Below are 24,536 nucleotides of genomic sequence, written 5' to 3'. Positions count from 1 at the left end.
GAAATTTGTATAATAACTGCCTGTTGTGTATAATTTCACTTCATACACACTTCGTCTTGAACACTGAACAACACTATCTAGTGCAGTGTTCTACAGAATGCTTTGAAGACTGTAAGAAAATTCAGGTTATTTCTTTCAGTATCAATGAATTGCTGCTCTTTTAGCTCCAGAGGTTTGAAATCAAATCTTTTATATTCTGAAACCCACATACATGATTTTGTGTATATAACTGTCAACCACAACTGCTTCCTAAAACCTTTAGCCCTTATTTCTAACTTTGATATTGATGACCACCTCCTCTCAGTATTTTGTTCTCCCCCCCCTTTCACAAAACAAAAACCAAACTATTCACTGCTAACTGTTCTGTTACTTTGGCCTTTCCATCAGTAATCTTTCAGCAGGTTTATGTTTCACCTCCTATGATATACTCCCCAAAGGTCCATCCTTAATCAATCCCCTCTCCTCAAGAAGCATTTGCTTGACTATCCCTAGCCCAACACTGGGAGATGCTCCAGTGGAGGAGCTCCTCCGCAATACTTGCGATAAAAACTTTAGGAGAAGGTAATCGGAACATTTCCCAGAAGCTAATGCACAGGACACTGGAACCACTCACTGCAAATTGATTACAACCAAACTGTCTGTCTCATGAAGCCTCAAATGCCCAATAATTTTCTGATATTATGGTGTTCCTCCACAAATACACAATTTTATTTCCTTAACTGTATTTCACATACTGTAAGTCTGTTCTAGAGTTATCTTCTTTCATGTGGAAGTCTTAATATTTCAGAAAGCATGAACACTTGTATTGCCACTTAATCACTGAAAGAAAAGCAGAGATTTTTTTTCTTACTTTGAAAAAAAAGTATCAGTCTGACAACAAACCCCTTCTACATAAATCAAGTTCTCTTCTTTTCCAATTTTCTATCCCTTTTAGGTCAAAGAGGGTCAGAAGTGAGTGGAAAAGTACAACTACAATAGCCTTGGTACAGCTTTAGGAAGAACCGTTACATTCATGCTGTGATACCACCATGCACATCCTACATTTGTCGCAGATTTTCTCTACAATTTCACTGCAAGCACCCAATTTCACTGTTCACTATCTTTTTTAAATAAAGAATAGCGCGCGCGCACACACACAGAGCCTAGCACAACTAGTTTTGTGATTTCTTAAAGATTAATGTTCACACTTGATTGAAACTGGCTTCTCAAAAATCAGGAACTTGAAGTTTATTCCACAGATTAGGGCATTTGAATAGGATCTCCTGCATGGATTCTCTGATGCCTGGGAAGATGGCAGATCCCATGGACACCCTTCCTTCAGCCAAGGGATTTATGACATCTCTTCCCCATACCTGGACACTTGTATTCACAACTGGCAGCATAACAACTACCATATCTATTAATTTTGATGGTAAAGGTTCCTTCCCTTGTTTGGAATATAGATTAAAATAAACTCCTCAATAGTTTTCTGAAGTCAATGTGATGTATTGATTGGGGAATTTGGGATAAGAAAGGATATATAGGTTAAAATTTCTCTATAACCTACCTTCATAAGGTTTTTAATTTAATTCTCATTTTTCTGTCAAAGATGACACAAAACATACTGCATTTTTAGTTGTCATCTTACACATAAAATGGTAATGCCAAAGTTTATTAAATTCCTAACCTAAAACTTCTAAAGACTTAATAGATAAAGACAAAAAAAAGAAGCTTGGGTCTTTCAAACAGCTTACTTGGGCACAGAGGATTTCATCTGGAAAAAAATACCTCTGAACAGACATTCGGAAACAGAAACCAGTTTTCTTCCATCTAGGACCACGTCCTTTCCCACTAATGGCTGCTATTCTAATACAATGCTGGAATAACAGCTGTAGCTCCTGCACACTAGGTACACGGCACGGTACACAGCACGTGGGAGCTGTCCCATCTACGTGTTACACGTTTTGAGATGTCTTTGGCTTATCTCTGCTACACTCTTCCACAGAAGTTTATGCACTTTTGTGATGGAAAGGGGAAGAAACAGACTTTACTATCTAATCTCTCAGTATTTTATACTGACCCTCCACAACACGTGCTATTATTGCTGTTCATAAACTTTACTGCCTGCCAACTTTAACATAGGAGCACTATCCTTTTGAAGCAGAGGACCAAATTAAATTAACCAGCATCAGAAAGTTAAACAGAAAAGCATTTATATTTGTAGAGCAAGAGATCTGCTAGTACTACTGGTTTCATTATGGTATTCAGATGGTTTTCCACCCTCTAGACTTGCGCAAGATTGTCCACCTCAAAACCAAATAGCAAATGCTACCTCCTCCTTGCCTGCCCACAGCTTTATCGAATAATTTCTTGGGGAACTGGAAAGAGATGGGATTTACAAACTACAAGGAGCATTCGTTTACCCAATCATTCCTATATAAGCTGAATACAGTAATGATTACGATTCAAAAACTTGTTTTAAAAATATCTTGCCATCCAAAGACCTAGTGAGAATGCAGTCAAATACTGTACTATGCTCCTTATTGAAAAAGGGTGTTTCTTTTAGATCAACTATGCATGCTGTTCGTCAGTGAAATGACATGCCTGAGGGCCAGTCATCTTGCAAAACCTGACAAAACTCTGGTTTGTTTTTGGATATAATGGCAGAATCCCTATTTCATTAAAAATAAAATGGGTAAAATTTGTGAATAACAACAGATAAAATATTAATGGTGCTATCTTAATTTTTTCTCTTATTTTCTTTTAGCTTAAGAATGTTTTCAATAAGATTAATAATGGAAAAAGAATCACATTCAAGTTATTAACAAAAGATTAAAATGTAATATTAAGTTATGCAAGATACTATTTTTGCTTCAGGCAGTTAAAAAGATGATTCAATATAAAAAGCAGCCCTTTACTTGGGCAGCCCTTGTTGACGAAGTGTTAAAGGCATTTGCCATTCTAACAGCATAAAAACTAACGCCTTGAAGTGTTACCTACTCAGGCCTTTTAGCAAATTTGTTAACACTTTTAGGTATATTACCCCACTTTTCTCTTAGTGTGAACTGGTATCAATTATTTAACCAATTTTATTATGTTATTAAAATACCTGCTGATGAAATGTGAACTAAAGTGTCATTTTAGAGCATTGCTCTTTATTTATACTCTTTTACATTTAAATATGTATCAAAAGTGGACTCAATTAATTATACCAGCAACTGTGAAATATTCCAAATCAAGACACTTCCTATTGTGGGATTTAAACTTAAATACTGCTCTATTGTCACACTAATAGAACAAAAGATTTTGAAAGATCTGCCAGCATAGCGGTTTCAACAAAGAAAACAGACTTTACAAGGGCAGCCGTTAATAAAAGAAGCAATGAACTAAAGTGCTCTAGAGCAAATCCTGTCATTATTGTTTCAAACAACGTATTTCTGTGTAAAATACAAAAAGTGATACAGCCATTACATCATTTTTTTCTTTTTCCAATTGGAATAATTTAAACATGAACACAGGACACACAGGCGAACACTGACCGCTAGAGTGTTTCTTTCTTTCCCAGTAAGGTAAGAAAGAACCTTTTAATAGTTTAATTTTGTGAGTATTAAACAACTAGTGTGAAAAACAAGCTGCATGTAAACTATTTCTACTGCCTCTGCTTCAATGACTAGCTGAGGCAACCTGTTATAGGAGGTGTTAATTGGCAATAGGAGTACAAGTCAGAAGCATGTTCCCCATCGTCCTAACCCAGCAAGGCTAGGTCATTAAAGTGGAAATGAATTCTTTCATGCCGACTTAACCCTTTCAGTAGATATTTTCAGCTGTTATACCTAAAGACAATTGAGAAAGATTAACCAAAAAAAAAAAAAAGCAGAACAACTTGCATTACTTCTGAATGAAAAAGAGTATTTTTTTTCTCCTTCTCTTCACTCACCTTCCCCCACCACCTCCAAAACAACTTTTATAGGCAACCATCAAATTTATTGCGTGTGTTTGTGGTGACGGTGGGGGAGGCAGGGGGGGAAGAGGTGACTAGGGTATATATGCAGCGACAACCATTGTCAAATAATAACTTAGCATATTAAAGCACGCATAGAAGACCGAGAACTTAAAACGAGCTTAAAAACATTGTTTCCTAGAGGTAAATCCAATTGTGTATAGCTTGGAAAGTGTGAGAGAACATTACAGAATACAGAGAGGACGCAGAAACCTGAGCAAATGTGCAGAGAAGGCAGAGATAATAGAAATAAAAGACTTTAATTTTAGTTCACCTGAGTACTATTGCTCTTCTCTACTTACCCTTTTTAGGTAAATTGTATAACGATAAACTCGCATAAAGATTCTAAGATTTCTTGAATAGCATAGTTCTTTTTCCGCACTGCTATTTAACCTAAAATTACGGTTATGGATGCAACTTTTGCTGTAGGAAATGAGACAACACACAAAATAAATATCAGCTTGTATTAAATCACTGGAAGTGACAAATGGAGTAAGCCATATTTCCAAATTTCAACGGTTCTACTAACATTACAATACCAAATATCAGGAGCCATGTATTTTGTATTCTGAACGACAGCAAGTTAACCCATCATTTGTTTTGTCATGACTGAACATAATTCAGGAAAAAGAAATTCAGAGAGAATTCATAAAAGGGGAAAAATAAGCATATTAGTTTGCACTGTGAATCACACATTAATTAGTAAGAATTTGAAAATTGTAGTTTTCAAGCTAGTACACACATAATTTTACAGTTAGTTCCACATCAACAGGATTACATTTTGAAGCAAGCATCGTGTCTAAACAGTTTGTATGCTTAGACCCATTTTATACCAATTATAATCAAGCATACATAACAGACCACAAAATACCATAAGTCTCAACAAACAGCCTAGATTTCTGAACGGATCACATTGTCTTGTTACACCATATGTCAGAAAAAATTATAGTAATACGTTTAATCCCATAGACAGTGTATGATCTCCAAAATGGAGCAGGGATACTCAGGAAATATTATGGTATCAACTGCTATTTTAAATTAAAAATATCTTTGTGGGGGGAAAAAAAAAATCTAAGGGTAAGAAAAACTGCCCGTCTCCCAGTGCATTTTACAAAATCCTGTCTCCTAAAGAGTCTATTCAGGTACACAATTGGGGAGAACTCTACACAGCAATAACATCTCCTTCCTCTTCATAAATCAAAATTCTTGAACGAAGAACTTTAGGCAGCTCTGCACACTTGGTAAAATGGGTTGGGACAGTCAGTTTTTAAACACCTCTTCAGTGCAGCACACTAGCTGCATGTTGTTGCATACATGCATGTCTGCGCGTGCACGCACATGCACACGTGTGTGTGTGCGCGCACGCATGCATGCATGCAGAACTTTAAACAAAAAACCTCTAGCACATTGGGAAACTCCAGAGACAGAACCTGGCCAGATTTTTTATTACAAAGAGCCGCCAATAAAATTATTTGGCTCAGGTTTCTAGACCATCTCTTCAAAAGTTTTTAATTAGAGCAGAAAAATCTCCTTTTCTGCCAGTAATCTCTCCTGTATTAGTAACAGTTTCATGGAAGAGGTATAATAACCCATCTACATGGGCATATGCACAGTTTTCCCATATACCTTTAGAATGCAATGTGTTTTGCCCACAATTGTCAAAATTTTAATAGGCCTTCTACAAAAAACAGCACTCCTGTTACCTAAAGCTTTTATAGAAAGCCAGCTTGCAGACTGAGGCTCAAAGCTTGCTAAAATATATATACATACACACACATATATACACACACACTGCCCCCCCACACCATCCCTCCCCATTTTTTTTTTTTAATACACACACACACAGTTTCTTCTTGACCATATTTTAAATTTTTGCTTCCTGCGCTTTTAGTAGGAACCAAACTCTACAGGATGATGCAAGGTTTCAACAGGATTTAGATGATTTCATGCTAGTTCAATTATTTTGAGATCAAATAAGCTTAAACACAACCGTGGTACAATCTACCTTAAAAACAGTCAGCTGCTCTAATTTGCTTAACATTTTATTACAAACAGCTTATCGCCCAATATTAAAATGTATTCATGATACAAATTTAGTTTACATACATCACTTTGAAGCAATTTGCAATACTTAGGCTTTCTGAAATGTACCCAACACAACTGTTACACGATATGGCCACTTAAGCGCAATCCTTCCTGGTAGTGGTGTTTCCTCTCCCTCCACCCCAACACGCTGTAAGAGGTCATTGAGACACTGCAAGAATCAAGTGAAGGTACGCGGCATCAATGCAGTTAATACTTCCTGACATCAAACTTAAGGAAATGTTATGCTTGGCAAAAAGCTATTACAACAGAGACACAAAACAAATCCTCATCAGTGTTTTAAGTATTTTTGAAAAGAACTCTTAGTTGTTAATCTCAAATTACTGAACTCCCCACCCAGCAAAGAAAGTGGCCAAGGTTGGTTCCACTCCAGAATAAAGCCAAGTCCAACCTGTTATCTCCTTCTATCAACATTGCACATGGTATTAGGATTTAGAAATAAGAGCCTCAAAGCATATAATGAAACATGACTCATTTTGTCTATATCCAGAAGTTGTGCTCTAATTCAGATTTAACTATCTTATTCTAGGCAATTCTGTTACGCAGGCAAAGTAGCCCTCAGTGGGCATCACCGAAGATCACCCTACAGCACGCTTTGTGTGGCAGCACAGTTAAAAAGGGTTTATTTAATATACTTAAAAAATGTACTGGGTTCTCTACATATACATGCTTTCTGCGTGATACTCTGGACACAAGCAGGTTAGCTGGGAGACTCAGTGGAAAAAAATTAGGAAGGTTAGTTGCTTGTATTGGGCAGGGGGGACACAAAGGGACATTTCAAATGTATGGTTCCAGCAAACTGAAGACAACGCTTCTAGACTGCAGGAAAAGAGCAGAAGCTAATGTTCAAAGGTGCTACATAGCAGCCCTTCAACTTAATCAATAGCATGGGATTTCAGGAAGAAGCAGCAATTTCTAAGAGCAACAAATGAGATGGGTAACTATAAAGGGGTTGTTTCCTGCTTGCGGAGAGGAATGTTACAAGTGAACAAGTATAATGCAAAAGATGCAAAGATGACTGATTAAAGATGATTTTCCCCCTCTCTCTCATTATGGCAGCACTCATTTCCTTGTCCAACCTCCTTTGTCTCTTCTGGGGAAAGTTGGCTGGACTACACTGGCAATTAAATCGAAGAGACAGAAGCTAATTGCCTAATTATTAGAAATAAGCAAGTTTAGAACCTGAGGCCAACAGGAGGCAGCTAAAAATGGTCTCGAGAGTTTATGGTAGATCATAGGAAGCTGATAACGTTCAGGCACAACCCACTAGCTTTGCTATTTTTAGTGTTGTGTTTGTACGTTATCATGTGTAATGCAGCCCATTCCACTTTAAGACAACTTTCATACTTAGTGTGTGTTTTTTTGTGGTAAGTACCCATCAGCTTCGGCAGTCATATGGCTGTTTCCTAATCGGATTCTAATACATTTTCTGCCTTCTCCCATTAGCACATTTGGCGATAAATCATGATACAAATCACTCAACTGTGCTTAGAAGAAGGTTGACTGCCAATCCCTAGGAAAACTACATCCACCTTTAGCAATCCCAAACAGCTTTCAAATAAGTGTACACTACCCATGGAGCTGTCATCTCTTCCAACATGAGCTGGAGAACACGGCCATGCTGGTACTCCAAATCTGAAGTCCAACTTTGTATTTAACTTCACTGTATTAAAACACTAAGCACTGCAATAAGACACTCATTCCAGTCAATGGAGTTTACTGCTGTATCTCACTAAGATTGTTTTCTTAAAACAATATAATAAGATCTGGGTACATAAGCCGCAGCTGAGACTTTCTCTAAGAGATAACAGATTGATTTTGAAGTTTTCTGCATTTTTGACAGGAATTGGATGTATATAATGAATATACATGAATAATATGATGAATAATATTTCTACTCTTTAAATGGGTTGATAACTTCTGGGGCAAAAAAATAGTACTGAAATAACTTGCCCAAGTTGTGTACCTAGTTTTTCCTCATCTACGAAGGGGTTATATTAGATATTTTGAAAAACTAACCTCCCTAGTACTTGAGAACTTCAGTCGAGGGTGTCACAGAAGCAACAACAGAGTAATGATGAATAACTTTAAGAGCTATAACTCAGATTTATTGCTCTTGTAGAATGATCTCAAAGGGAGTATTTGAAGCTTGAAACACTCACGGGAAGCAGAGAACAGTGTATCAAGACATTTGAAGCACGTGAAGCGTATGAGGTGTATGCAGCCAGGAGATAAAGGAAAGGAAGTCATGCAAATGCAACAGGTACCAAAACCTACAAGAAACACTCCACAACTTTCCAAAGGAAAACACACCTCATTAAAGACTATAGCATTCAAAAAAGTATTTGCACCCTCCAAACTAAAACATTCCTATTTCAGGAACCAATTAACCAAAACAATCTTTTATAAAGGTGTTTTATTACATAGGGAATTTTTTCGCAGATCAGCCAGCTAGAACATGCCATTTACTTCAACAGCCTCATCAGTTTACACTAACTAAGAAACTGAAGGAAATTTGCATTTAATTGTTACTTGGGAATGATGTACACTGAGCCTGATCCTAGTGTGCCTTCCAGATGACTAATTCTTATCCTGAGGCCCCCTCAGAAAGCCGAATGACTGGTGTTCTCTTCTAATCACCACCCTGGCTAGATCAGCAGATCAAGCAGAACTTTAGATCAGTGGCAGGTCTCCCAAGTTCCCACGGTGCCATAGATTTACTAAATGGGATCAGTATGTTCTAAAAAACCACAATAGTATGAGCGAAAGGTTCCACAGCATCAAGCAGTGCAATGCTTGAAACCTCATAATCAAAGTGACAGTTTTCAAGTGCCATTTATAATGCCCTAATCTGGAAACATCCCAGCTAACCCATCTGATCAACTATTTCACAGATGGAAGCACTTGATGGCTAATTGGCAAGTCTATTATTCAAATAAAATAGCTATCTGCACTTCTATTATCTATATTCCAAGTCAAGGTGTAAACACTCCTTATAAGACACAGGTCACCTCTCTCCCTGCCCCCAACTCCCGTTTTTTCCCCCTTTCTTTCCCCCCTCCCCCAATCAAATATGTTAATTCAGAAGAACAAAATCAGTTTTCCTTTCTTTTTATTGCACTGGAACAGTTTTCATTGACAGAACAATCGAAGCTAACATTTTTGGAAAATCCACCAAGAAATGAAAATTATTTTAATAGTAATTTAAAAAATACTATTTCACTGTTTCCTATCACATCTGGACAGAGAGATAGATGTCTAAGCACAGATAAAAACTTACATGGCTTGGGTTACTGTTCTGAAAACCTTGAGGAAAGGCAGGTCTGTCTGCTAAAATCTCTTAATTCACTCATTGTGCTCTGAAACAGTATCCAGTAGGTCTGCCTAACAGAGGCATATGTAGCACTCATTTCACTAGCAAACAATAGTTCGGCAACTGCGCACAAAATGAAGAGGAGCGTTGCTGCAAATTCCTGCCTGCTGCATGAGAAGAACACTTTTACGTACCCCACAAAGCCTGTTAATTTGTCTGCAGCAAATGTACAATGCAAAACGAAGTACTAGATCACCAGTGAAATTCTGCGGTAGGCAGTATTCCAGGGGGGGTAAACAGAGATGGAAAAGAATGAACCAGGAAAGGGAAGATAATTCAGAAAATGACATAATGATGGAGGGGTGCGGAAAGAAAGGGGAGCAGAGACTGTGCAATGGAAAGAAAGAAAAATGTCATTTCCAGAATAAGAACCCCCACAAACTACTGAAGGGAAGTTAACAGAATAAGCAGCATTTTGTTTGGGACACTACAATACTTTCACACTTTAACTGTTCCCCACCCCTTTTTTTTCTTTTCTTTTTTTTAAAAAAAGCATCCATCATTTATTCTTCTCATGTATATAATCTTCTGAGCAGAAATTCAAAAGTACCGGGCATCTAAGATGTAACCAATTTACATAGGAAGCACCCTTTCAAAGGTCCAATGTACAGTATGAGGTTCAAAACAAAGGTACCTTCTCATACAAAGAGCACAAAGTTAACAACCACGCTTACTGCTACAAAACACTGTTTTGTTTATGCAAGTCCTAAAAGCAATCAGATGCTCTTTCTCCTCCTCAATCGCCCATGCAAACAGTCCTTTGTCCATCAAAGATTAATAAACAAAACAAATGGCTCAAGAAAGTTAAGACAAGCACTGGAGGGAAAGTTTATCATTGCAGTATCAGTGTAAAGATGAGGGCATGCATAGTCTCCCTCAAGCATCTGTTACCAGCCGTATTGAAGACGGGGATTTTGCTCTGACCACCTCCGGGCAGATTAACATTGAAAGCAAGTTAGCCACTCTCTCAGTGATATGCTGAAGGAGCAAACAACAAGACAGGATAAGAACTGTGAATTCACTGAAAGCAGTTCCCAAAGTAGAGTACAGAAGACTTGGAGAGGGTTGTAAAAACAGACTTCCAAAGAGCATCAGGGACAGCATATACAAGTTTGGAAATACAGGAGTAAGAAACAGAATAGTAACTGAAACAGGAGTCCCGGCATGGGGAAGGAGAGAAGTGAATGCTGTTGAAGAAGCTAAGGCAAGTCAATGAGAAGAGTCTGTGGCAGAGAAGGGACAGAACTGCACTTAACCATCTTTTGCTACTACTTGAACATTAGTTGCAAAGCAAATTAAATGGACTACTAACAAACCTCATTTGAGGCAGTCTTCTTGCTAAGCAAACTCCTAGATACAAGAAAGAAATTCTTTAATCATGTTATATAATACTATTTTGAAAAAAATGCTTCTCTTTCTACAAGTCTTTACACACAGATAATTCTTATGTTAGCAAGAATGACCAGCTCCAACAGGTATTTTTTCCTATGTTCAACCTTGAAAGTAAAACCTGCAAAGACAGAGCAACTGGGACACAGTGATTAAGAAAAGCTTTGTACAATTGTCTGAAACATTCTAGTGTAACTGGATAACAACATCCTGGTTTACTCTGTAGCAGGAGAAAGCATTTCCAAAAGATTACCTGCCTTCTCTCTTCTACCTGAAGGTCATCTGATTCACTCTGGATTTTTCTCTCAATCAATAAATATTCAAAAAAAAAAAATCAATCTTTGCAGGCCCATTGAAACACCATATGTTAGAGACATAAAATTGTTCTTTTTGAATATCCTTCCTGTTGATTTAATAAACTAAAGGACTATAAAAGTAGCCAAGATATTATCCAGTGCAAGCAGTAACTTGCATAGAGAGCAATTCAGTTTTCTGGAGATAAAGTTTTTTTTGTTTTTAAATCCCTGACACATATTCATTGATTCACTTAAGAGACAATTGCATATTTAAACATATACAGAGGCAGCTTTGCAGGCCAAGGCGGCCAGAGGAGTTTATCAAGCTCCTTTTGGATGTTATATTCTATTGTCTGCTACAATTTTCTAGCAAGCTTTAAGCCAAAGCTGGGAAATTCAGAAAGCAGCTGAGAGAGTTAACTGTAAATTCAAAAAACTGCTTTGATATGCGTCAAGTTCAGAGAGGACTAGGAAGTGAAAGCTTGAGTGATTAGACTGCGCAGATGCTAAAAAAAATGAAGAGTCATGAAGCAGGCTGGCAGCTCAGAGGAACAAGAGAAATAACTGTTTAAGAAAGTGAAACTAAAAATAACCGAGGGCTGCTTGAAGATTCACAAAGAGAGCGTGAATAGAATTTTAGCTATAAAAAGGATAAAAAATGCACAAAAAATTACAGCTTATTTGGCAAAACACCTAGAGGCTGTATATCAGCTTAGAATTTATCACCAAATGCTTCAGTATTAAACTACTTCTTTCCTAATTATACTGGACACAAATATGCTCCACAGCCCGAGTTGTGAGTTTAGCATTTTCAAGCACTCCGGAAACAAACACACACACAGTCAAGGCTAAGATAAATGAAACTGATTTCTCTGGAAGAATCACAGTCTGGATTCTAGATTTAAAACAGAGTTCCTGAAGTAGAGGAGAAAACTAGAGGAAGACTACTTTGTCAAATCAAGACTGGTAATGATTAACAAAGAAAATTCCACTGGAGTTCTTAAGGAAATAATTCTTCCTACAGGCCCCAGGCAAAAAGTTCCTTAGAATTTTTTTCTATATCCATAAGTAGTCAGGGATAAACCTGGCAACACAATGCAACAAAGTTCAGCTTGATTTTAGCTTGATTTTATTTATTTATTTATTTTTAAGATTGCTGCCCACACCAGTTGGCCAAAAAAAAAAAAAAAAAAGCACGCAATGGGGAATTCCTCTAGTGGGAGGAACTGGTTTTGCTGTGCGTTTTGCACTACAACAAGACAGATGCCAGAGAGGCCTTTCTGCTGTGAGTCAAGTTGTAGTTGTGAGGACAACAAGACAGAAAAAAAACTACCATAAAAAGCACAAATAGGTGGCTATGGTTATCTGCAAATGATGAAATCTAAATTCAAGTCATCTCCTGTAATTTGCCTATACCTGAATATCCTACAATGCCCATCACAATGTGATCTAAAAATTGAAATATATAATTTATGAAGGAGCAAAAGGGTATACTCAATCATCCAGAATAATCTTAATGTTCTGAAAATCCATATTATCAGGAACTGATTTTCAAATTTTTATTCTGCATTGCCAGTGCTTTTGAATCCAAATATCAAATGAATGGTTTATAGGAATTCTGTACGCTCACCATGCCAATGCAAGAGTTCATTGTAACAAAAATCATTCAGGTTATAACAATGATTTGCATATGCTTATACGGCATCCCTAGAGTCAGAAATTACTACGGCAGGGGAGGGAGGGTATTTGTAAAAATAAGCAAAGAAACATTCCAGTAACTGACTAATACTAAAGAGAAGATAATGACAAGCTATATACTAACCTGTCCCAGCCCAGGCATACCTCCTCCAAGTCGTAGAAGTCTATCCATATTTCTAGGAAAAAAGAAACAAAGGAAAATGTTCCCAAGCTCTAAAGTGTTTACTAAATTGCTATCTATATAATTCACCTTCAGTCACTCAGTATGTCAAAAATATTGGTGGTAATTACAACACAACATCAGACTTCCTGTTAATTAACACCACATATTAATTCAAGAAGCTGTCTTCCATGCTAATTAACAGACCTTGTTTTATTGCTTTGGTTTTGGGTTATCCCCATTTCTGAAGACAAGCACTCTTGTCATACTTTTCTAAACTTTCCTATCATTCAATTAATTGAGGTTTTTTGTTGCTTAAGAACAGCACCTGCGCTCAGGAAGTGCCTGAAACTTAGAGACATGATGAAGTTTACTCCAATTTATTCAGAAAGCATCAATAAAAATGTGAAAGTAAAGATTTTAGCATCCTCATTAGTAAGTTCTGTGCTAATTAACTTACAGCTTGTCAGTTACCATCAAAACTACATGTGAAAGACACTGAGCAGATTATGGATCTCAGAATTAGCATCAAAAGCTTTTTTTAATGAACTCATTATACTAAAAGAAATACTGTAAAGTAAACATTTAATGTGTATGTAGTTAGAACACTAGTGACAGTACAGTCATTTAATACATTTCCAGTGTTGCAGGTGGGATGCTTTAGTGCAAGATTATTCCAATCAATGTAACTGACCTGCTACTTTCATTAAAAAGAAACAAACACAAAAACAAAACAAGTTTTTCCCCATATTGCAACTTTTAAAGGAGTGATCTTCAGGAGGAAGAATTGTTGCCGAGATGTCCCACGGCAGTGGATTAAATTTATGTTTTTTTCTTTGCAGTTCTTTCCCTTTATCTTGTTGGAAAACAATATAATACTTCATTGCAGATACCTACGTAAGTGTTCTGTCCCAGCTGTAATAGTACTTTGTGTAACTGGCCTAGCTAGCTTTTTGAATTTCTTAGTTTTATACAAAACCCAATTATAAGATTAAAAAACTGTTATAGCTTTTCTTTAAGATGTTTTCAGCAAATCAAGCCATTTGATTTTCAAATTTTACACAAATTACTTACTTTTACTGGCTTATTTGTTAAATAGAACACATGAAGTGAAGTACCAGAAGTAGCAGTGATCTTGACCTCATGATTTTAATACAACATAATAAAGCTTGTTCAGGTGAACTTCATAAACTTGCACCTTATATGCTGGCTTTATAAGAGGAACCGAGAACAGATATTTCAAAAATACACTCATTCTCAAAACAGAAATTACATTGTACATAACATAATTATACATCAGACTGCATTAACAGTACAAATTCAAGAATGCTCTTTTAAACTCAAAGATACAAGAAGATTTTGAACTTATTTTGAAGAAATAAATTTGCCTTACAAAAATAAAGAAATCCTTTATGTTGAATGAATGATAAGATGATATTCATCTTTTGAAATGTTAATATATTTACTGGCTAGATATTTAAATAAGCTTTCTTTTACTTTAAGATTAAAATAAATATTTTACACTACTCAGTAACACAAAGGGGAAGCATTTGAACCTACCACTAGAAAAAGATGATCCAACTCCTACTTTTATCACACATGTAATTTCATGCATTTCAAACAATATTTAAGGCATATTAATCAATATGCCAATAGCTAATTTGAATTTCCTAGTTTAGTGCACTAGTAAACTATTACTTTGATTTCATTCACTTCCTTGGTTTTGTAGAATATTTCTAACACATGCAAACCCAACAATTGCAGCCAAAAGTACCAATCAGACCTTCCTAAAGCTACCTTGGCACTATATGAATTAAAAAGGCATTATGGGGTCACTGGTTATGCCTTTCAGACAGCCACCGAAACCAAGCTGCTGTATTACAGGCAAAAGCTACACACAAAGTCTGTACGTTTTTCTATCCCCTACCATAGTACGTTCCAAGCAAATTCTACAACTTGATTGGGAAAGGTTATTATTTAAAACTATTATGTAAGCACATAGTTGATGGCTTCAGTAAAATAGTCAGGAGTAAAAGTTAATGCTATGGCAGCCTTGTTTCACTTTTTCCCCTTTCCACAGTAGATACTTGTCCATTATCATCTTTCATGAAGGCTAACCTGAGCTGAAGCGTAGCTTTGAAGTAAACTATGAAAAGTATTATTTAAATCAGTCTAAGTCTTGGCTGTACACTTATTTTAAGAAATTCTTAGTGTCTTAAACCACTAACCATAGGACATATCAGCAGTCTTTCCTAAAACTATAGCACCTTCTGTAATCTGATGCATTTTATCTATGTGCATTTAAGAAATATGATTGAAAAACAATTTTTATACCTTCTACCATTTGAGTAAATGCTAAGGAATATTTTTACTAGATCATTAATATTGTTATTGACATCAACACTTATTGCAGTTTCCAATCCAATAGAACGTTTTAAATGTTTAAGCGTAAGTTAGGCAAGTGCATAGTTTATATCAGCTTTAATCCAGCAAAATGTGCTTGGCTAGATAAATTAGTTGCCCAGACTTTTTAAATCAGCACATCTTTCCAGGAACTATAAAATCTCATTTTCTTACAGAATTGGAGGGATGTAAGATCTGCCGGGTAACTATCATAATCTAGTCACTGAACTGAAGATGTTCTCTGTGCTACAGTCTTGAGAACCTGACTGAACATCTCCGCAAACTAATTCCAGCTTCACCACAAAGTATTTCACTAGTTCAGTGGCTTGATTCTGGTTAGAATTTTGGCAACTAATGTGTTACTTTCTTATTTGTAACTGAAGTTGTTTGAGAATGTTATAGTATATTTAGGCCTGAACATATTTGTTTACTTTGTATAAACATCTGAAGAATTAATTTAGTATAGAGAATCATATTAAAAACTTTTTAAAAATCCACTCTGCCCAAATATTACTTCAATCTTAACTTCAGTGTACTAAGTAATGCTTTGTACACCTTAAAACAACTTGAACAGAGTTTTTAGAGAATAATTAAATAGCTGTATTTCCGAGTAAGTTTAGCATTTACAAATCAAATCCAATCTACATTTCTAACCTGGCACGCAGCTAGAGGTGATCCCAGAACAAACTCAGCAGCAGCTTCCACCTTTTGGTTACAAAGATGATGTCTTTAAGTCTCTTTCCTATAGAAAGGAAAAAAAAAAGAGGGGAAGAGGAGAAAAACAGTAAAGTTTAGAAACAGTAGCATGTTAAAAAAAAAAGTTAAATTAATGACCTTTCAAAGGACCATGTTCCATTGAAGAATAGCCCAGAGAATAATTTTTTTACATTTTTTAATTTTTATTTTATTTTTGCTTTTACCACATAATCCCTGGAAGCTATAGATGCCATGTTCTGCAAAAGCCCAAATATCTATAACAAAGAAAGAAGTTCCAAAGTTTCTCAGAATTACATGAAAAAAGAGTTGGTTTTTTTGTTTGTTTGTTTTTTTAATGCGGACAGTTATAAATGGTCTTTTCCATATAAAAGCAGAACAGGATTTGATGCTAAGACCCAGTAGTCATGCTTTTTTCAGCTCAATGTAGTACACCAATCCAGACTATGCATTACAAGAAACACAAGCACAGTCAACATTTTAAATACCCTTAGTATTAAAAGAATTCTGCTTCATTAATAAAAGACATTTGTTTCCACTATAAAAGATAAGTAGACCAAAAAACACTCAAGATAGCAGGGATAATAATGTACGTACACCGTTTTAAGTCCCTGAAGAAGTTAGTCTTTGCATTTTAGAAGAGCAACAAACATAAGACTCAGAAATAATAAAATGCATCTTTTACACTAATTTGATAATGCGCACCAACAAGAAAACACATTATTTAAATGCATGTATTTAAACAGCTATTTCTCAGTATAACAGACAAATATTCGAGCAATTCTGAAATGTCAAATGACAGTTTCTAGATTTTTTTTTTTTTTAAGTAAAGATTAATGCAATGTTTCAGATTCATGGAAGTTGGAAGATGTACTGAAAGAATTTAGAAGTTATTCTTATGCAGGGACACAGAAGGAAAACAAAATATGTTTTACACTAAAAGCGATAAAAGTTCATTACCCCTTAGAGGCTCTATATGGGTTTGTCCCACTGCCAGTAAAAATCATGAAGTGCATTAAAGTGACTAACAAAGCAGATAGGACTTTAAAAAGATGTCTTCTATAGCCATCATTTGAAAAACTACCCAAGTCCTTTAAGTTTTTATAATTAGTATAGGTCAGGCTCTCCCAACTGCGTTCTGACTGGTTAACTGGGGACTTTTCACAGACCCGCTTCCTCAGGGTTAGGATGACAAATAAGAAGTTCTGGGAGCACCAGAACGTGTAAACTGTTGTCTGCTAGCCCTTTCATTCAGCTTCTCTTCTCCATTGAGATCCTATTGTTTCTAATAACTCAGCTGGTGCAGCAGCCCTTTCCTATTTAAGGTTCATATCTCAGGTAACTTAGAACACCTTGATGTCTTTACAATCCCTGCCAGTCTGTTCAAGCATTTTAAAGTTAATCAATAAACTAAAAAAGCTGTTAGAGACTGAAAGGATGGTCCTTTGTTACTATTTTAGAAGAATTTTGCTGTAGATCATCCTAGCCAAGCAGAAAGCTGATAAGCAGTCTTCAGGTACAGAGGGGGTTTTGTTTGCTTGTTTGTTTTTAAATGAGCCATTAGTATGACCTAAAGTCAGAAATGCCTTTATATTTGCCTAAAATTAAGTTGAGAAAGACTGCTTCACATTCAGCTTAGGAGTTGAAAGTTGTGCTATCCTTCTCCCACAGAACACTGCCCACTAGTTGCATCCACTCAATCACTCGTAGTGCAGTGTTTTAGAACAGATCTGTGAAATGATCTGTGGCCATGATTTGATAGACTTTTTTTTCAATGTCAATGTTAACATAAGGAGCAGTGGGGAAGCTGCTGCTGCTTACCAACTTGATGCTGCTTTCTCAATACTGCCAGGACAGCCATTTGTGCAGCCTCGCAGTAAACTGATAGGCTAACAAAAATGTTGGTTTTAACCCTGTTCAGCTCTCTGATTGCATTCACACTGCATCCCAGAAACAGTTGTCTTGGCATAACAGAAAAAGCAGTCTTGGAAGACCTGACTGCTTCAAAGCTAATCCAGACTCCAAAAGAAATTCATGTCAAACATGCCTTAAGCTAATCGTGCCCCAAAAGTGTTTTTGTTTGGTTGGTGTTTTTTAGTAACTAAGGTCACTTAACAGAAACAGTTCTGAACCTCATCTCACAGAAGTACAAGAACAAAGGAGGATGTGTTAATCTTTCTGGGAAGTTGGAGAAAAAAAAAAAAAAAGAATAAGGCGCAGTTTCTCAGGGTTGAAAGGCTGGGGTGGGATTCCACTAACCAGTCAAAAGCAAAGTTGCTAGATTTCTGCCAGTTTTGCACAAGGATATGATCCACAAGAGGTCACATGGGTGCTACAGCTAGTGGAAAAAAGGAGACAGGACAACAGCCAGCAATTATATTAGCACTAGCTGCCACAGAACTGCAACTAGTTCACAAGCAGGTTTCACAGAACTGCAACGCTACTCACTTCTGGCCAGCTGGACACTCACAGGTTCCCTTCCTCCACATCCTATAAGCATACTGAAGGAACAGATCACTGTGAGATTGCTTTAATGTCAGACCGTGAAGTGCAACAATCCAGAAAGCGCTGCATCACCAGCTGACCTTGCTCGGTGGGTGAGGAGGGGACACTCCTAAGGGGGCGGAGCAGAGGACACCTGCAGCGGCACCAAGGGCGGAAGGACAAGTGACATGGAAGCACAGCTCTGCAACCACCAAACCATCGGGCATTATTCCTAAAGACTGCTAAAGCCACCCCCCACAAAAACCCTACATTCTTGTAGATAAACCAGAAGCAGAATTAAAGCAAGAATCTCTTTGTGTAACAAACTGAGAAAACTTCTATAGTGTAGAAGAAACTATTAAGATTTTCTTAATTTCAAAGAGAAATATTGATTCATAATTCAGTTCATTTACAGTTTTCAGTCAATAAATCTCTAGTTAAAAAGCAGCATTAATGCTTTACATTTTGTGGGCAGCTCTGTCATTGACTACTAGATATCCAGCTTAGTTGCACCAGAATACAGCTCATACTTCTGTTTTGATACCAGCTTCCTGTCCTGTCCTGCTCTCTAGTCTGTTCCCTGGGGGAAGCACAGAGTGGCACCATAGAGCTGACAGCATTTCTATCTCCCCTGGAAAGGGCAGGATGCTAGTTTTGATTACACACTTATCTGACACTTTATTTAATATAAGCACAAAAAAAGCAAACAAGCAATTCACTGCAAATCTCTTCTCCTTTCTCTCCAAAGTCAAAAAAAGTATTTTTTTATAATATCTCATTCTGTCTGCAAAGAAGAGTTAGCAGTCTGTATTTAAAGTGAAACTTTAAAGAAGTGATTACACTTATCACAAAGTTCCATACCAGAAAGTTGCTAGCTATAATCATAATCACTTTGGTGCACTGCAGGGATTTAGATGACGTGGGCTCACCATTGATGTTAATGTGGTCACTGATTGTTTAAAACAAACAAACCCACCTCTCCAAGAATAGGGCTGAAGAGGGAAGCAGGCAAGTTGTTAAGCAACCTCACTGCTTGATATGTCCATGATTGAAACATCTTAGCTAAAAGATCTTGTTCACAGGATGGAGAGAAAAAAAAAACAAAACAAAAATCCCATATCCATCCATCCACCCACCCATTATTGAGATCTTTTTAATTGTGCTAGCTTCAAAAAGGAAAAATCTGTGGGTATTAATGCATTGTAAGTACACAGAGTGCCTCATAACTGATCTGAAAACAGAAAAATTTAAGAACCCCTGTCTAACACTAGTTAATATTACTATTATTAGATAGCTGTAATAAACAGTAAGAGATGTCAGTTGTGAGAGCTCTGATTCACCACTTAGTTGCTGGTTATAACCTTCAACATACTTCGTAAATGCTGGCTTAAATCCTGGCTTTTAATAATTAAAACATTTTTCCTTAGATAATATAGGGAAGAGTTATATAAATGCATCGTGCACAATACACATATGTACATATAGGTATATACCCATAGTTACTGTGTTTTGTGCTTGACATGTTTCAGCAGACTTTGAAATCAACTTGAAACGTTACTGTATCTCCTTGCATAGGATACAAGAGTTTTATATATACCATTTTTATTTATCATTAACAGCCCATGATGCAATCCCTCAATGAAAAAAGAAGTTCTACTGGGCTGACAACTTCCTTTTGAGCTAGGGTTAAGGAAAAAAAAAAAAAAAAAAGCTTCAACACATGGAAGAGAAAACACAGACTACAGAACAGCCCTATTAGTGCTAGAGCACCAGGCTAGACTCAGGTGACAAGAATTCATTCCAAGCTTTGCAATTGGTCCATTAAATGACTTACAGCAAATCTTTTCACCTAACTCCAACCACTCCTTTCCTCCAGCCATAGTATGGAGACTACTATACAAAGCTTTATGTAAGCACTTTCAGATCTACCATTGAGAAGTTCTGTGTAACACAAATCATTCTGCATAAGATGGATTAATTATTTCATTAACCAAGTTTTCTTTTTTTTTTTTCCTAAAAGCACAGTTTAAGGTTTCTGCTGCAATTGTAATACAATTCAAGAAACTTCTCTGAGGATGATAAACAGTTATGAAGGTAAATTAGTTAAGGAATTGCATATTGCAGAGATGCATCATTTCACCAAGAAAAGAACAAAAACTAGTTGCAGGCAAAGTCACCAAACACAGAATGGACAGAAAAACCTCACATCAGAACAGAGGCTTCACATGTGAGAGCGGGGGGGGGGGGGGGGGGGGAAGTCTACCTTACTATATATTTTATATGAAAAAAATGAATTACAATCAATTCTCAGTTATCTGTGGCAGTTCATTAAAGCTAAGGATTAGCCATGCCACAACTGTATACAGAAGGCCCACCAGTGCAAGTTCAGATGTACTTGACTATTCTGCTTCCAGGACCTGCTCAGACCTGGAAACCAATCGTTTCTAGACGGCAGACCTGATCCTTGATGCACTTGAGCTGGGTAAAAGGCAGGTAGGTTAGTTCCTCACACTTTGCTTTCTGGTTTCCAGCAGCACAGCAAATCAGACTAGTTCTAGTACATTCAATGCTGAGCTGGTGTTATTGAAGCAACCCAAATCCAAGCCAACTATTCTAAAGCTACTTAAGCACATCTGCCCCAAGCTGCCAGGCAAGGGAAGATTCATTAGCAAAGCACACCACCAGAGAATGAATGTTGATTTTGTGCTGTATACAAGTAACAAGCTCCTCTGAAATCTGCAGAACGCAGAACAGACATACAACAGTTTTGCACCAGCCTCCCTCCTCCCCTCAAGCACACATCCTGCAATTTTTATTTCTTTTTTAAATTTTTTTTTTATTATTATAATTCAGGGCATCCTAACTTCCCCTCCATTATCCTGGAGAGTGAGACACAATTGTAGCTACTATTAGTATATGCTTCATAATGCCTGTCAAGACTGGGTCACTTCTAAGAAAGTTTACAGGCTAATTCAGATTTTGGTGTTATTTAATGTGTTATTTTGAAGTACATTCTAACTTCTTATTTTCTTAAGCATAGATATTAGTTAAATACCCCTTGTGCGGCATGTTACATCACAGACTTTTCATTAAGCAATTGGCAAAACCTGGTTATTAGAAGTTACTCTGAGTGGTTCAGGAACAATTCGTTTGCAAGCCAACTTCAGGACTCCTTAAGAAAGATCTTTTCCTTGCTTCCATAACACAAATTAACAGAGAGTGCTCTTATTAGTAGAATTGTCTTGCAAGTGTATTCCCCATACCTGAAACAGAGGATACCTTGCACTCTCAGAGGAAAAAAAAATGCTTCCAAGATTAAGACAAACCTGACAGATTTTTCAGGTTGCCTAAAACCTGTTCAGCTATATATAGCTTTTAGATACTTTTACATAAAACTGGAAAAAACTACCTTGCTCCTTGTTGTTTTCCAGATTTTCTATTGTATGCTGGAAAGAGGTAAAACTTCAAAAGGCAACATTGGCACACACTCAGATTTGACAACTTTTTGTGAGTACCCAGCTATAACACATACATTTATTCTAAAAAACAACACTGAAGGCTGCTGCATGCTAGAAGCAGTGCTATTAACCCTGATTATATCTTACTTTCTAGTTAATTCCACTGCTTTCCTAACACAGATTAAGGATTTCCTCTGCTTCACCTGTCTGACACCACAGCACCCAGTGCTTCGCCCCGGCTCACTCTCCCCCCGTACCCAGAGACCTGCGCTGCCAAGGACCGCTGCAGCGTCTGACTCCAGAAGCGACAGCGTTTCCACTCGCGAAGTCGCCCTGATGGCAAAGACACCGCCACCATGCACGGAACAAATCCGCCACCGAGGGTCCCGGCGCCACCAGGTGCTGCCCGGCGGCCCCGGGAGCTCCGACGCGCCGGCTGCCCCGGGCGCGCTGCCCACGGCGGCACCCCGAGCGAGGCCCAGGCGGCGGCGGCAGTTTCCCGCCGGGGCGCCGGGGCCGCCCACAAGCGTTTCTGGCCGAGAAGCGCCCAAACTTGCCCAGGGCGCGATCGGCACCGGCGCCGCCGGGCCCACGGGGCGCAGTGGGCTCCCGCGGCCGGCACCAGCTAGGCCCCGGAGGGGGGAAACGCCGCCGGGGCTGTCGGACCTGCTCCCTCCCCTCTCCCCTCGCCGCCACCCCGGGAACGGCGCCGTTCCCGCTCCCGGCCCCGCCCCCCAGCGCGGCGCTCGGGCCCGCTCCCCGCGGGTGAGGTGCGGGCCCCGCTCCCTGTTCCGCCGCGCAGAGGCCTGCCTCTGCCCCCGCGGCGGCGAGCCGCCCGCCGCCGGCCCGGGCCCCCGAGGAGCCCCGCGGCGGCGGCGCCGGGCCCGGCCGGCCCTCACCTGCGCGCGGGCCCCGCTCCGGCCGCGCCGCCTCCGCCCAGGCCGCCGTGATTCAGCCGGATTTCATTCAAACCGCGTCCGCCCAGGCCGCCTGCAAGCGCTTCCCGGTTCAAAGGGCTCGCAGCAGCCACTTCCGGCCGCGCCGCTAACAGGGAGGGGGGGCGGGGAGGGCGCGGCACCGCGGGCCTCCTGCTGACAGCGCGCGCCACTGCCGGGCGCCCCGCCCCGCGCTCGCGCCGGGGGCGGCTGTTAAAGCGTCGCCCTGGCCCGGCCGCGGGCGTCAGCTCCTGCGCGGCCTTCCTGCGGGAGGCGGAGCAAGGCAGGAGGCCTCTCCGGCTGCCGTGGGGCCGCCTGGGCCGCAGCCAGCTGCCTGCTGCCTGCTGCCTGCTGCGGGGAGCCCGGGCGCTGCCGTGTCTGCCCGCCCCGGGGACTGCGAGACCGGAGCTGGGGCCGGGCGGGGCCTGAGAAGCCCCTCGGGCGGCAGCAGAAAGCTCTTCCCAGAACGACGGTTGCATCCGTCTTGCCCACTGTGCTTGCGGGATTGTGCACTAGCAAGTCCAGAGCTCTCACAAAGTTACTTAGGAGCAGAGACAGTCAGAGGGACGTGGTCTTTCGGTGGTACTGAGTGGAAAGCAGCGCGTGCTGAGCTGAAGTGCTTAAACTGCTTTGTTGTGAAGGGCTGTATGTTAACTTTGTCCATAGTTCAGAATGAAATTGCAGCCTGATGACACCTATACTCAGATAACTAGACAGTAGCATGGCTGAAGAACCACAGAACATGTCTTCCTATGAGTAAATGAATGAGTACCGTAATAGGCACAATACCACTTGTGCTCATAGCAAAAAGGAGAAAACAAAAATTAAGAAGGAATTACGGAAGAGTAATAGTGATCATGTGTATGAAAAATAACACAAAAAGAAATGGAAAAAAGTGGGAATTTTTACCATATTTTACCAAAGAAGACAAAATAGGAGGTAATAAGATAAGAGCATGCATCCTAATGAACAATGCAGAGAAAGCAAACTGCAGTTTTCTATTATCCTTATGTTACCTTTATGTTATACAAGAGCAAAAAATGTTTTGTAAATTAGAGGAAAATACAAGGTTGAGGAGTGGAACTCAGTGCCTCAGGAAGTCACTTTGGCTAAAATAATACGATTAAAAAGTGCAGATATATCTAGAAATCAAATTTTACAAATATTTTAGAAGATACAGGACAACTTAAGAACCTGTAAAGTTCTTAGAACTGTGAGGTTTCAACAATGACGGCTTGTGTTTTCAAAAGCTTTAAAGGTTGAGAATATGGGATTAGAAGATGCTCAGCATTTCATGCAACAGAGAACTACAGAGAAGCATGTGAAAAGGTATTATGTTACAAATTATACTTAAATAACCTCAGCCAGATATAGTCAAGCCTTCTGTGACTCTTTAGCAGCCTCCAAAGCCTGTTTAGCAAACTCCAATGTTATTATACTGATACGAATCAAGAGAGAGAAAATAAATTTTTACACAGATATATACCATTCTACCTTTTTTGGGAGGATCAGGCTTTTTGAAAGATAATATTCCTATAATTGTC

The 24,536-nt window shown here is 38.8% G+C and overlaps 1 protein-coding gene across 1 annotated transcript in view; it reads right to left on the bottom strand.

Moving 5' to 3' along the window:
• PSMD14 (proteasome 26S subunit, non-ATPase 14) overlaps positions 1–23,110 on the bottom strand; it is a 50,818-nt gene extending 27,708 nt beyond the window's left edge. Inside the window, exons 1-3 of the mRNA XM_064514848.1 lie at positions 22,957–23,110; positions 16,056–16,143; positions 12,963–13,014 (exon numbers count right to left, since the gene is read on the bottom strand). Of these exons, the coding sequence (XP_064370918.1) occupies positions 12,963–13,010 (48 nt within the window). The 5' untranslated portion in view covers positions 13,011–13,014; positions 16,056–16,143; positions 22,957–23,110. The remainder of the gene's footprint in view (positions 1–12,962; positions 13,015–16,055; positions 16,144–22,956) is intronic.
• Between the last annotated feature and the right edge of the window lie 1,426 nt (positions 23,111–24,536).

Source organism: Dromaius novaehollandiae, chromosome 7, assembly GCF_036370855.1.
Source record: "Dromaius novaehollandiae isolate bDroNov1 chromosome 7, bDroNov1.hap1, whole genome shotgun sequence".
Lineage (NCBI taxonomy): Eukaryota > Metazoa > Chordata > Aves > Casuariiformes > Dromaiidae > Dromaius > Dromaius novaehollandiae.
This window is presented reverse-complemented; position numbering and strand designations above follow the sequence as displayed.